General features: G+C 35.5%; 1 protein-coding gene across 2 annotated transcripts in view; it reads left to right on the top strand.

Annotated features, from left to right (window-relative positions):
* The window catches only part of GOLGA5 (golgin A5), a 32,924-nt gene extending 20,686 nt beyond the window's left edge, over positions 1 to 12,238 (top strand). For both annotated transcript variants that reach the window (XM_072623564.1, XM_072623565.1), the window contains exons 8-13: positions 2,335 to 2,463; positions 5,508 to 5,606; positions 7,528 to 7,750; positions 8,577 to 8,682; positions 10,127 to 10,190; positions 11,631 to 12,238. In XM_072623564.1, coding sequence (XP_072479665.1) covers positions 2,335 to 2,463; positions 5,508 to 5,606; positions 7,528 to 7,750; positions 8,577 to 8,682; positions 10,127 to 10,190; positions 11,631 to 11,711 — 702 coding nt within the window. In that variant the 3' untranslated portion in view covers positions 11,712 to 12,238. The remainder of the gene's footprint in view (positions 1 to 2,334; positions 2,464 to 5,507; positions 5,607 to 7,527; positions 7,751 to 8,576; positions 8,683 to 10,126; positions 10,191 to 11,630) is intronic.
* The last annotated feature ends 2,745 nt before the right edge of the window (positions 12,239 to 14,983 follow it).

Below are 14,983 nucleotides of genomic sequence, written 5' to 3'. Positions count from 1 at the left end.
GGAGTAAAAACATGGTCCATCCCCTCACTGGACCTTATAGTCTAGTAAAGGAGATGGAATGTCTAGGAATAACTCCAAGGTTTAATATGAAAGTGGAATGAAGGATGTAAAATTCAGAGAAAGGAGAAGTCACCACTAAGCAGGATTACAAAAGACTTCTTGGATGAAGTAATATTTGATCTGCGGCTCACTGGAAAAGGAACGATTGTTGTAGGTGGAAATACTAGTATAAGGAGAGGCATGAAAGCAAAAAATGAACATTCAGAGAAATGGCTGGAATGTGGCATGTGTATGAAGGGGAAGAGTGGTATTGAGAGGCAGAATGATAGCCAAACAGCACTGGATTTGAAATCAAAGGGTCTGGGTTCAAATCTTGTCTCTGTAACTGTGTCACTTTGGGGCAAGATACCCTCTCTGAGCCTATTACCTCTTTTGTAAAATGATGTGGTTGAGTAGTTCTAATTCTGATTATGTGAAATTGGAGTTGAGTTAAATTGGAGCCAAACTGTAGAGGTCCTTGAATGCCAGGCACCTGTAATTTTATCAGTAGGTTACTGGGGATCCAGTGAAGGTTTTAAAAAATGAATGTTTCTGTCCTCAAAGAGCTTACATTATATTTGATAAAAGCTAAGCTCTTGCAGCATTATGAAGTAAAAATTAGGGAAGAAACAGAACGGAGTCAAAAAGAGGGGAAAGATACAAGAAAATGGAAAAGCAGTAAAGAGAGGCCCCAAACTAAGGACTTGGTTATGGAACAAAGAGAAGGGGACAGATGTGAGAGATTTCCATGATTTCATTGGTATTGGAACTCCAGGTAAAGAAATGTCTTCTTCAGTGCGGGCTGGCCTCTTCTCTGCAGCTTAGAATCTTCAAGAGTTGCCTGAAGCACTGAGTAATTAAAAGTGATTTTCTAGGATCACACTGCCAGTGTCAGAGAGGACTTTCCTCGTCTTTTGGCTTCAAAGCCCACTATTGCACCACCCTACCTCTTAGGAAGGTGGCATTTTGTAAATGTAAAGCATCATATACGTGGGAACTGTTGTTGCTAAAGAATTTAGTAATCACCTTTTCTGTAACTTTTACTTTTGAATTATCCACCATTTTTTCTGTATAATTTAAAATTAATTTATGCATTTGCTTGCAGTGGAGGATGGTTTGATGGTAGTGTTACACCTGGCACCCTTAACAAGTGCTTTCCAAATATCTTTCCCTTATGTCTATTACCTTCAAGGAGGCAGTGTGGTAGACTTGGAAGGCCTCAGTTTGAATACTATCTTTTCTACCTAATAGGACAAATTTTTTTTAATTGGAATTAAATTACTATGACTAGGCAAATGCACATTCATTCCTAATCTATAAAATGGAAGGTAATATGTATCCTACAGCCTCACAGGTTTACCATGAGTATCATTTCCATAGGAGTTTATCAGGCACCTTCTTCAGTAGGTGCCAGACACTGCTAGTTTCAGAAACCCAGAGACAAAAGCAAAACATATCTTGCCTAAAATATGGAGTTTGCATTCTATGAAGAGCACATATAAATGTATACAGAATAAATACCAAGTACTTTAGTTGGGTTGGGTAGGCACTAGCAGCTGGAAGGGTCAGGCAGGGCATCATTTAGAAGGTGGGCCTTGAACTGAGCTTTGAAAGAAATCAGAGATTTTTGGAGGTGGAGAGGAGGAGGCGTTTCATGGGGTACAGCTTGTACAGAGCCATAGAGAAGGGACAGCATGTTCAAGAGAACAGCATGAAGGCCAGTTTGGCTGGATTGTGGAATCAGTAATGGCTAATAAGTCTGGGAAAGTAGATCAAAGGCTTAAATGCTAAAAAGATATATTTGTATTTGGTTTTACAGGTGTTATACTTCAAGAATCCCTGATTCCATCAGTGTAGGACAAACGTACTCCCACCAGTGGTCCAGATATAACTTTAGTAGATGGTATTTGAGGATTTCTGTCGCCATAAAAATTAGGGCCCTGCAGCCAACTTGGTAATGTTTCACATTTAGCTAGGTGGTCTTCAGACAACAGATGTACAGTCCTTTGCCAGGCTGGTGCTTGGAGGCATCCTGCCAGCATTTGTGCTATTTTGGCAGACCTTTCAAGAAACTTGGGACACAAAGGGAGGTTACAGGATAAGATGTAAAGTGTTCTTAAGCTGAATAGAAGTCTCCCCCCCAAAATTATGTCACAAAAGTATGCACTCATTCTAAATCACTCTTAGGTTTTGTAAAAGCTCCATGGGGGCAGGGCTGTATGGCCTATATTCTGACTAATTTGGTAAATATAAACTACTGTTACTGACTTAATTTGGTGCCTTTTTTTTTTTTAGGACATGGAAAGTCAGCAGGTAAGTGAAGCTGAATCTTCAAGGGAACAGCTGCAAGACCTCCAGGAGCAAATGGCTGAACAGAAAGCAGCCAGACAGGAAGTGGAAGCTGAGCTAGAACGCCAGAAGCAGGTGAGTATTATCTTGTCAAGACTGTAGAAAGAGATCTGCCATCTGCCTGTTGGATATGAGAAAAATTACCACACAAAGCACTTTATTTAATGTTATGTTTATTTCAGTCTCCAGGACAACATTGTTTTTAAAGTATTGGTCATGACTGAATCTGTCGGTGTAGGAGACTGTCAAACTGCATGTCATTGATCTGATTAGCCGGCCATATTTCTGTGAATGTTTTAACAGTTGTTTGATCTGGTAGAAAGAGTAATGAGTTTGAAGTCAGAGCACTTGGGTTCAAATCCTGACTCTACTGCTTGCTATCTTTGTGACTTTGAGCAAGTTTGCTTAGCATCTTGGGCTTCAGTTTTCTCATCTATAAAGTGAAAGGGAGTTGGATTTCTAATGCCTTTTTTAGCTTTAAATCTGTGGTCCTATGAAATAGGGCCAGAGAGAGAGACCAGAGGTCAGATTGTGGCTTGCTGTGTAATACATGTATCTTTATATGGAGGTGACCTCACTCTGAGGCCTCTTCCAGCTTTCAGTCTGTAATCCTGAATCTGTCACTATTTTAGCCTACTTCTGTTTGAAGAGGCAAAAAATATTTCTATTAGGACATAAAAATGCTTTGTGAAAACCTTTTAGAATCAGGAATATTCTAAGAGAAACATGTAGTTAGTATAATGGGACAAAGAGAGATCACACACTTAATTCAACTGGGTAGATAAGGAATAGTTTCAATATTGAGTTCTGCGTTCTTTACTCAATCTCCTCATCTGTAAGTTATAGACCTACATGGTCTACTTGATAGACTGCAAAGTACTCTATTATCGTTAAATGCTTTATTAATGTAAACTGTTAGAGAGTTTAGGGATCAAAAGCCTCCATTAATTTGAAGCTTTACTTTATGTAAAACATTATTGTAAGTGTAAAACCATTGAAAGCAGTACACGAAATTTTGGCTAAGTTTTTGGCAGTTTGTTTTTAATTTGTTACATTCCACAAAATAAAATATATATTATTTATAACATAGTCATGCTAATTTAGCTATTTACATACCTATTTATATCAGGTCTACACAAAGCTAAAGAGGATCTCTTGATATACAGTACAGAGTCTGTATGACATTCCTTTGATATGACTACTGCAGTTGGAGAATTGGAGAGTGACAGCATTCAGATAGAGAGAAATTTAATTGTTGGAGTTTATCAGAGCCAAAAAATAACAAATCTTCGCATTTAACTAATCTGGGATGTTGTTAAGGATAACTACCAAGTAGAATCATGAAGGAATAGAAAACTCTTCATTTAATAATCTTTTTAGGGCAAAAAGACAATGTTTTTAGACAGAAAAGATTTTAATTTTTCTAGTTGCTTTAAGAATGCTAATCATTTGTTTTAGAATGATTACATTAGAAGTGCTTACTATAGGCACTTCATTGTGTAATGATAAAACTCACATGTATAGAGCACTTCAAGGTTTATAGAATTCTTCCTACAAAACCACCCTGGAAAGGAGGAGGCAATTTAAGCATTATCTTCATTTTACAGATGAGGAAACTGGGACCCTAAGGGAGTAAGTGACTTGTCCAAGGAGCCATAGATGGTGGATATCAGAGTCAGGAAATCAGAATTTTTACTTTTCTGTATTTAGCTAAATAATATATAACACTGGCTGCTTTTCAAAAGCTTGCTGTTGTCAGTATAGTTTTTATGTATTTTTTTGTTTCCTAGAAATTGGTATTTTCCGTGTCTTAGTTAGCTTGATAAAGCCTTTGAAATATTTGTTCCTTTAGGAGTTATTACTTTGGCAACAGTGGTTTCTATCATCAGACAATCTCTTTGCCCTTAGGAAGTGAGGTAAAAATCTCTGTATTTCATAAATGGCAAATGAGAACCCCAAAAAACCAAGCAAACTGCAGAGTGTGTCATAAACTCTAGCAGGCAATTCACTTTATGGAATTATCTGTCCTTTCAGAAATGACAATTTAATTAACTTAGTCAACTAGTATGTAATTAAAAGGCACAAATTCAATTTTCTTGATGATTGGGGATTATCTTTACTTTTTAACCACAGCAGATGGTGTACTATTTCCTGTTACCAGCGCTATTTAAAGTAAGGATGACAATAAGAGAAAAGTTGAGTTGAATGTACCCTTAGTCCATTTATTCGTTTGTCTCATTTTATGGACCTGAAACACTTGAGTGTATCTATCAGGATCAGATAACCTTCTAGGATTTCTGTGTTACTTTAACTTACGCAGTCTGCCATCCTGCAGGCATTCACCATAGACATTATCCATCTGAAGTTACTGTTCTGCTTTCTCTGCTCATTTTCTTCCTCCTTTGATTCTTCTATAATAAAATGAAGGTGTTAAAAGTCTGCAATCCCCTTTAGTTCTGTCCTTTGTTGGATGTTTTTCTAATTTCCCCCATTCTCAACCTTCAGCAGCACTCCCCTTCTCATATTATCTACATAACTGAAGTATATCACTTTTGAAGTATTATTTGGTTATTCTTTACACATTTGGGAGTATTTGAATAAACTTAGTGTTTTTGATTTCAAAAACACTGAAGTAGTTCCATAGTCACATGAAGGTCTTTGCTGCACTGGCAGCTATGGAAAATGATGAAGTTTGTAAACCTGGCTAAGTGAGAGAAGGAGGTTTTGTTTTTTGGGTCTGTTTCGGTTTTTTGTTTTTTACTTTAATCAGTAGAGGTAAAACAAAAAAGGATACAAAATGATTCTTGACAGGTAGTCCTAGAAGGAATAATCAAAAAGTCTGGCCTGAAATAATATTTTAATTGATTTTAACATAATCAGTTATTTCCAGCACTTTAGCTAGTTTCTTAAACAACATGTTAGAACAAAGTGTTTTCTTCTTTATTTGATAATTTGTTTTGTGGTGCAGTCACATTGAGTTCACCTGATTTATTGAGTTATCTGTCTTTGGAGCAAGACATTAGTTATTCAAGTGTTAATTATTTCTATAATACTGAGCTTCAACAAGAGTTTATTCCATTTTTTGGAAAGCCTGTTAATGTTTATTATTCTTTTTTCAGGAATTCAGTTATATAGAAGAAGAACTCTATCGAACCAAAAGTACACTACAAAGCAGAATTAAAGATCGAGAAGATGAAATCCAGAAACTCAGGAATCAGGTGCTGTTCATCATACAGTGTTCAGAACTTTTGGAAAAGATGACAGTGTAGGAAGCATGGTCATTTTAGATTATGCTTCTTTAGGAAAAGATCACAGTATTTTATTTTAATTGGAGCTCTTTTTTCAAGAGTGGAAAGATGAACCAAAAGCTATTACTTGCCTCGTGGGGGACATAATTATAGATTCATGGAATTGAAAGGGACTTTAGAGGTCGAGATTAGGGCCTTGTCTGAAATAGACAAATGTTTGCATTGCATTGAAAGTGAATTTGGTCAGGTATGCAATACGTATATATTATTCCAGTGTATAAAATGTAGTTTTTAGTGGTGGTGATTGCTGTTAACAGTTAATGCTCTCTAAGCCCATAGCTAAATGAATGCATAAACCTCTCTGCTAAAGACTCTTGGATCTGTCTTAAGGTCACTAAGGACCAGTAGACTTTATTCCATTATCTTGTAGTTACACTTGACCTTCAGTTTTAATTAAAACAGATGATACATAAAGATACATATATCAGTGACTCTTACTCTTTTCAAAATTTTTCCTAAAGACTTGCATTTAATTCTTTGGTAGTCCACTTAGGTATGGAGCTTATTATTTTGATAAACCATAGAAAATCAAATGGTTTTAAATTTTGGCTGAAGCATCCGTCCTTACATAATTTTAAAGAGTAATTTTAGACTAGGGGAACTAAGAATATAAATCACATTAGTGTGTCACTAACAGTTATGGTATGTGGCTATACAATCTTGGTAAATATAGAACATTTAACTGAAATGTTTTCACTCCCTTCTTTCCTTGTCAATTCTGTGATGGTGCAAAAAGAAGGGAGGATCAGAGGTTATGGACAAACCAAAAACAGGATCATCCCTACTTAATTCATTTTTTTCATTCAACTTATGTATTAAAAATGCCCTTTGCTAGATGCTAGCAAGAGTTAATTATAGTAGAATTTTTGGTAAAAGCTGTAAATCCTAAATAGTATAATTTTTTCCGATAGAAGGAAATACTGTCAAAAAATGTAGTCTTTTGAAAGCTTGCAAATAACCACCCACCTAGAGTGATCAATGATTTATGCTTTATGAAAAGTAAATGTTGCCGATTCCATTTATTTGACTATCTCTCTGCCTCTTGGAGAAGAATGTAGGTTTGGGGGGAAAAACTTATTAGATTGACTCATATTTAGAATCTGAAAGACTGACTTAAAATAGATTGGTTATGAAATTATTGTAAAAATCTTAAAAAAAAACCATCCCTGTTATAAGCAAATGGACTTTCATTTGTTGTGTTAACAGCAATTAATGTTCTCGGTCCTTTGTTAGGTGATGTGGGAGACATAAAAATAATATAAGAGACCCTTGCCCTTCAGGTCAGGGAGGCAAGATTCATTTGCATAAAACAAAGATTATAAGTTAGTATGGGTTAAGTGCCAAAATTTGTGGTATCGATGAAAGAAGTTTAGAGAAGCAGTAAATGCATGGTCTGGGTAAGGCCTCATCAAGATTTAGAAATTGATCTGGGCCATAAAAGTGGGGTAGGATTTGGATAGATGAAGAAGATTAAGTGGATAGGGCATTCTTAGCTGGGAAAAATATGAATACAGTCATTTAAGAAAAAGATGACTAGCCTGACAAAAGATGTGGTGGAAAGTATTGGAAAAAAAGATTAAGTAGAAGTAGTTGGTCTAAATTGTGGAAGGTTTTAAGTGTTAAGAAGAGGTCTTTTTTTATTTTGTGAGCAATGAGTTATCATTGTGCATTTTTTAAACTAAGAATGTTAGAATCCAGTTAGAGAATTAGCTTTAATTTTGACTTATAGGCTCTTAATTATATGATTTGTATAGTATGGAATAGTGACTCATGAATAGTGACTCATTTTGTGAATTGACTGAAATTTTCAGACAACTTTTTTGACTTTCAGCTCACAAACAAAACTCTAAGCAATAGCAGTCAATCAGAGCTAGAAAGCAGACTTCATCAACTGACTGAGACTCTGATTCAGAAGCAAACCATGCTGGAGAATCTTAGCACCGAAAAGAACTCCCTTGTCTATCAGCTGGAGCGACTTGAGCAACAGATGAAGCCTGGCCCTGGGCACAGCAATGGACCTTCTATTAATATGTCTGGAATTGATGGTGTTGAAGGTAATTGGAAGAAGAATCTTGAAAGGTTGTACAGTTTAGAAGGTCTAGCTTTATATTACTATATTACTATATACATATTACTATGACTTAAGTCTGCACGTTAGGAAGCATATTTTATTTTGTCTAACTAAAGTAAGTAGTTTGACTAATGATCACAGAATGATGGTTATTGATGATTAGTTTGTATTTTTATTTTATTTCATCATAAGCAAGAGAATTTTTAAAAAATGAATATTTAAAATTTCATCTAATGCTGAGTTTTCTAGGCTGAGTTTTGGGCCAAGTTCTACTTTTACATTTTCATCAGTGATCTGGATAATGAATTAGAATAGTTTCAGGAGGAGAAATTAAAGGAATTAGTATCTTATGGGGAAAGGAAGGCTTAAAGTTGACAGTTGTCTTATAGTATGAAGAATTATTATGGGATGCAGTAGAAGGCTGTGTCCCATAGTTAAGCTCAGTGTGTACTAACATTCAAACTTAAAAGCACGAGTTGCTTTAATAATTTACCCATGAATAATGGAGAGCATTTGAACTAGATTGTTAAAGGTAGATCTGCACTCTTAAATGCAGATAAATCTCTTAGTTCAAAAATAAAAGCCAAAGGTAATTGATAGTTGAAATATTAGGCAACACAAACATTTCTTTCAAATTATCTCATTGAAATATGCTGCAAATTAATGATTCAGTACTGCCATCAATCTTTAGCTTAGATCTTGAGAGTCTTCATGTAGATGAGTAGTAATAAAGGTGCAAACAGTTCTTTTTAATTAAAAAAAAAGGCCACAAATAGAAATGTTTGATAATCTGCTGTTCTTTTGTTTAGGAACACGTGCACGAAATGTTCCTGTTCTTTTCAGTGATTCAGAAACCAACATGGCAGGAGTGTACGGTAGAGTACGGAAAGCTGCCAGTACTATTGACCAATTTAGGTAAGAGGAGATTTCAAAGAACTAATACTTAAAATTTAGAATCATATTCCATAGATTATTCTAAAAAAGTCTTTCCAGTCTTGGAGAGTATAAAACATCATTTTCAAAATCAGAGTTTTAATAGTGACATTTATCTTACTCATTTTAAGGAAGTGGACATGGGGATTACTTTACATATTCCCAGAATAGTGTCACCGAAATATGAAAATTTAATGGAACATTAATTAACCCTGACTTTACTTTCTAAAAATTGTATCTTTATCACTTAACCTTTTTAATTTAGAAAAAGACCCTATTTGTCCTGTATTTTATGATACTAATGGAAGAGATGAGACTTTTAAATAATTATTTTTACAGTAAATTGTAACATTTTATAAATAAAAACAAGTTGCATTCATATCTATAAGGAAATGCTTTCACTTAATCTTCATGTAACCTGAAGAGTTAAATATTGGGGCCTGTTAATTTGCTCCTGCTAGACTTTATGTACTTCATAATTTTAAGATGAAAATCTAATGCATTGAAGTCCTACCCCATATTCAAGGCCTGCCCCACTCAGATGCCTCCTCTCTATGATGATGGTGGAGGAGGGCAAGTCTACCATGGAGTAAAATGGTGCACAGAAGTGGGGGAGGAGGGGAGTTTTCTTGTGCCATTTTTTTCTTTAGTTTCTATTCTCTTGTGTCCTCCAGAAGTGGGAGATTCTAATCAAAAGTATCCAAGAAACAGGGTAGTGAACCTGGGTTCAAATTAGGTTCTTCTCCTAATTTTATTAACTACTTGACTTTGAAGAAGATACTGAGCCTAGTGGCTTCAGTTTCTTCCTTCATCCATAAAGTTGGGACAGTTTTGGTTGTGTGGCCTGCTTGGTGTCATACAACCAGTAAGTGCAAGAATTGGGCCTTGAGCCCAAGTTCAGCACACCTGCCTTCCACCTGTCCTGAACTTCCTCCAGTTTGGGGAGTCTCATCTTTGTAGCAGGGGACAGAGCTTTAAGTGTGACAACTAAGCCATAGTTAATCCTCTTAAAAATGACAGTGATAAATAGCTTACATTTGGATGCTGCTTTGCTGTTTTACTAAAGAGCTCTACATACACGATCTCATTTGATCTTTCCAGCAGCCCTGTGACACAGTGCAGTTATTCTGATGAGGAAAAAGGCTCAGAGGCAAAGGGACTGGTCATACAGCTAATAAGTGGCAGACTTTGTGACTGCAAAACCAGTGTTCTTTTCAGCACTTATTCACAACTATGAATTATTGTTAGAATAGTTATTCTAGGTTAAAACGATCTATTCTGAATTTTTAGAAAAGAAATTGTCCTTTGGTGGTGGCGCATCTGGTGTGACATATTAATAATAAGTATGGCTGGGGTAAAATAAGACCATGTTACCAGTCAAGGGGACCTTTCCTATGAAATTTAACTATCTCTTATGTCTGCGCAGCATCCGTCTGGGAATCTTTCTCCGAAGATATCCCATTGCAAGAATATTCGTAATTATATATATGGTGAGTAAGCTCCTTTGGAGAGCTGTACTTGATCTCTTGGTCAGTTTTTTTCTAGCTCCAAGGGTTAACTGACAGGCTAATAACTGTTTACTAAAGTGTCAAATTAACACAGTTATGACTTAAATTTTTTAAAAGTACACCATGAGATGACTGGTAAAGTAATGACAACATTGTAGATGTGAAGTTTTTATCTGGGTCTCACGTGAGTGAAATTTCTGTGCAACTTAATGTAACCTTTTCTTTTTAAACCTGCTCTGTTAAAAAGTACTTGTACTTTATTAAGAATGATTTTTTTCTTCAAGCTTCATTAACAAATTTGTTCTAAGAGTTTGGGGCTCTCTTGTTTTGAGTGTGTTAATTACGTAGATTAGTTAATTGTGTAGATGAGTATAAAATTAGTTTTGTGTTAAATTATGTTTATGGTAAGTTTGTTGGCTAAAATAATATTTTCCCTAGTAGGCTTGTATATACACAAAATGAGATTTCTCAGTGATCCACTAGAGGGAAGAGCTCTGTAAATTTAGGAAATGAAGTAGAATATGTTCAAAGAATTTAGAGGGGGAAATATAAAATGGATTTTATATTACTAATAATGAGGGAACGATCGTTATATATGTTCAAGAGAAAGAAGTATATATGTGTGTATACATTTGTGGGTTTTATATACATGTGTATATAAATGTACACACATCCATACATATCACTGTGAATGTGGGGGGCATAATTTGATCTACACTGTTGGTGAAGCCATGGTTATCAAGGTGCTTTACACTATAATTTTTACTGAATTTCTTTAGGGAAGGAATTAATATTTACCTTTTTAAAATTTAATATCCAACCTCTACTCTTGCCTTTAGTCAAGATATATGTATTTATATATGTCAGTATAGTCAAATATGTTTGACATATATTGACTAAGATTTCCACAGAATCATTAGAGCAATAGAACCTTTAAGTTGGAAGGGATCTTGAGGTCTGCTTTGCCTCCCCTCCCCTTCCCCCATGGCATGTATCCCTTTTATGGTATGCCCAAGTGGTCATTTTAGCCACTGCTAAAGCACCTCTGGGGAGGGGAACCCACTACCTTTCAAAGAGACCATTCTAGTTCTTGGAATGGTATGGTTGTTAAGGAGTTTTTCTTTCTACGTCCTAGTCACCACCCACTCATGCTTTTGTTTTGGTTTTCAAGACGGTGTGGGCTCTGTGTAATTTCTCCAGCAATTAATTACTCTAGCACTGCATTCATTTGATCATTTATTGTATAACCGTACGTGTTACAGTAACATGGATTTTGATACCAAACGTGCCTCCGTTAGATTTCCAAGGTCCTCGGGCACCGCAGCTGTATTTGGTACAATGCTTGGTAGTACAACGCCATGCACATGCTGGGTCCTCATTAAATGACTTGCTGACTAATCGATATATTATTTCTTTCTTTAGGCTTTGCTTCATTTCTGGGTCATGATTGTTCTGCTTACTTATACACCAGAAATGCACCATGACCATCCAGCTGGCAGATAAACTAAGCCAGAATGTGGGAATGATCCGTCTTTTTTCCCCTGGACTTCGGATCTGCAAAAAGTCTGTTGCCCGAATTGTTCAAGAAGGACATATATCATTTACTTGTTTTAGTACTACTTTCAATTTTAAAATTATTGAACAAATACCATGCTCTACAATTTCTTCTGATTTTAAAATTTAGAAATAGTAACAATCTCTTAGAAAAAGACATAAGCTCAGCGTAACCTTTGCTTTTCGAAAAGTCAGTGGTCTAGTGTGATACACACAAATAATGGATTTTCATAAAAACACCAAGCTAGACCAATTTGGTATAGCAGGTACTGTATTTTAGGTCATTACTGATTATGGGGTATAATCAGGGAAACTAATTGTATTTAGATGTATAAGTAAAACTTTTAGTTATTCTATTTGCATTTCTATGTTTTTTACCTTGTAAATATTCCCCCCTCTTCATGGTAAAGGCCTGATTGGCTTGTGCAATATCTTTTCATAAATATTTACAGGAATAAAACCTAATTTGCATCTTTTTCTTTCTCCTTTTTTTCCCCAAGAGTTTTGTGCTGTTCAGTCTAATATACCTTCCCAAATGAAATGATAATCAACATAACAAGGGTCGACGTAACTATGGTACTTACTGCTGAATGGTATTGGAGCAATAAGTGACATTCAAAACATTCTCACTATATGTGTCTCTTTTGTTTTTCCTACCCTGTCTTCCCCCTTCCTCTGTTTTCCTTTTGCTTTATCGTCTTCCTTTTTACTATCTTTTTTCCTCCCTTGTCTGTGCTTTAGGCTATCCTGTGGCATTCATGAACATAACTTAGCTCCAGTAATGACGCTCTGGAACCAAGCTGATTTTAGCTACTGCTTGTGCCTTCACATTTTTGTACTTACACAGAGGGCTTATCCAGTTATTATTTGAAAAATGACTTTTTTCCTTTTAGATTTTAGTGTAGTGAGCTGTGCAGCTTTCTACCTACATACCTGTATTTCTGAGTTTTTATGGACACTGATGATAATATACTTAGATGTTTTATTTTATACTTGCTATATGTCTGTTTTTATCAGATTTCTTATTTGGTGGTTAATAAAAACATAAATATAAAACAAGATAATTTGAACAGAGGTTCCTGCTTCAACATTATCACAGATAAGTAGGAATGTTAATTACCACATGAAGCATCTAATCTGTGCTTCTCATTTGTCATTAGGAAAGGAACCTTTAAAAGTGGCCTTCCAGTGGTATGTGCACCTTTCTTAGTTTTTGTATCACTTTGGACAAAAAGATTAACACTGTAAGAAGAAGTGATGTTACTTTTGTATATAGGATTTGGAGGTGTGGAAACTGATCCATAGTTAGCCCATGCTGAGTTGTGATTCCAGGTTTGATGCATGGGTGGAATAAAGTAATAGTTTAGAACATTTAAAAATATTTGGTATGTGAGTTTTTGTAAAGGGTTTTCTGGTTTAAAAAAAATTAATTCCAAATGGAGATGTTTCTTTAAAATGATTAGAAACAGCTTGCATGCTTAAAATGAGAAGTGCCATGATGTCTTATCACTGAATATTGCCAAACTTTCCTTCCTTCCTCAACGGCCACCTGCCTTTTATTGGGAAGTCTCTAAATCTTTTTCTCAGTCTTTACACATTCTTGGCTTTAGAAGTGTTTGACAGAGCATTTCCTGACTTCTATACATATTTAGACCTTTAATTGTGTCTCTGTTTCCAAGTTCTTAACTCTTGATACTAAAACTATTTGAGTTTATATAGTTACTACCCATCCACTTAACCTCTAGTAACCTGTGACTTTTCCACCGTAACTTAAAATATGATCTTGTCAAAGGAGCTTGTTAGACCATCAATTCTTTATTAAAATGATTTACTTTTCTGTGTAGTATCAAATTCTTTCTGCAGTGTATAGAGTATTATGGTATTTTACGATTGTGCCTATCAGTTAAAAATGAGGTTTTCTCATTTCCTCAGTTTTTTCTTTTACTCAAAGTGCACTGCTTCTGTTAATATAAAATATAAACTTCTATAAGAGCATTGGTTTTTCGCATTAAAATAGTATTTGGTGGATAGAATTGTAACGGCATCTTTCCACCAAAATGTAAGGAAAATGTAAACTACTTGAAGAGCAGTGACTATTTTGTTTCTTGATTTTTGTATTCACAACACCAACCACAGTACTTGCTACATAACAGACATTTAACAAATGCTTGTGAAATTGAACTGAATCTCAGCAATCTCAGACCCTGACACTTAAGCTGTTTCTTTGTGACTTTACACAGATCTTTAGCCAGGTGACAATGAATCTCCTGCTTCTTTTAGGGGCTGGGTCTATGATTTTGGCAGGGGATGGTTTTAGAATGTTTGGTGCCAGCCTCTCTTTATCTGTTGAATAATATCTCATGTGTTTAAAACTATTGTGTTTTAAAGTTTACACATTTCCCTCATAATCTTGTGCTGTTTTACAAATGAGGTAACAGGCTCAAAGACGTTATGCTTTCCAAATGGCAGAGCCAGGATTTGAACCCAAATCACCAAACTCTTAAATCCGGTACTCTTTAAAGTATGCCATACTGGGGGTAGCTAAGTGGTGCAGTGCACCAGCCATGGAATCAGGAGGACCTGAGTTCTAATGTAGGCTCAGACACTTAATAGTTATGTGATCCTGGGCAAGACATTTAAGCCTGAGTGCCTCAAAAAAAAAAAAAACAAAATATACCATACTAGACTGAATAGGCTTCCACCCACCTTTGTGTAGTCAAGGGAAATGTCTCAGTATACTTAATTTAATAACACTGATATCTGGTACTTTGGCCCTGCAAAGCATTTTATATGTTTTGGTCCTGAATAGCTACTGGTAAAACAAGATAGCTATGTATAGAAAAAGGCCAATATATGGCAGAACGTGGCCCTTAAAAGAAGTATAAGGTTCACTGTTAGGGACTGAAAATCTGATTTTGTCACAATTTGAGAGGTAAGGAGCTTTCTTAGCAAGATATCAGGTTGTGGGTAGTGCCTTTTATGTGAGAAATCTGGGGAAGGTTTTCAGTTCATCCATGCTCTTCGGGATGTCTTACACATTACAGACACTTCCTTGTCCTCCCCAAAATATGTAAAAATTGAGAAGTGTTGTAAAAAAGGACCCCACTAGTGAACAGGGACCAAAAGAAATTCTTACTGAAAACCACAGGAAATACACAAATTAGCTTCATTTAGAATGTCTCTCTTTATATCAAAATAGAAAAAAAAAAATCTTGTATTCT

This window comes from Notamacropus eugenii, chromosome 7, assembly GCF_028372415.1.
Source record: "Notamacropus eugenii isolate mMacEug1 chromosome 7, mMacEug1.pri_v2, whole genome shotgun sequence".
NCBI lineage: Eukaryota > Metazoa > Chordata > Mammalia > Diprotodontia > Macropodidae > Notamacropus > Notamacropus eugenii.
This window is presented reverse-complemented; position numbering and strand designations above follow the sequence as displayed.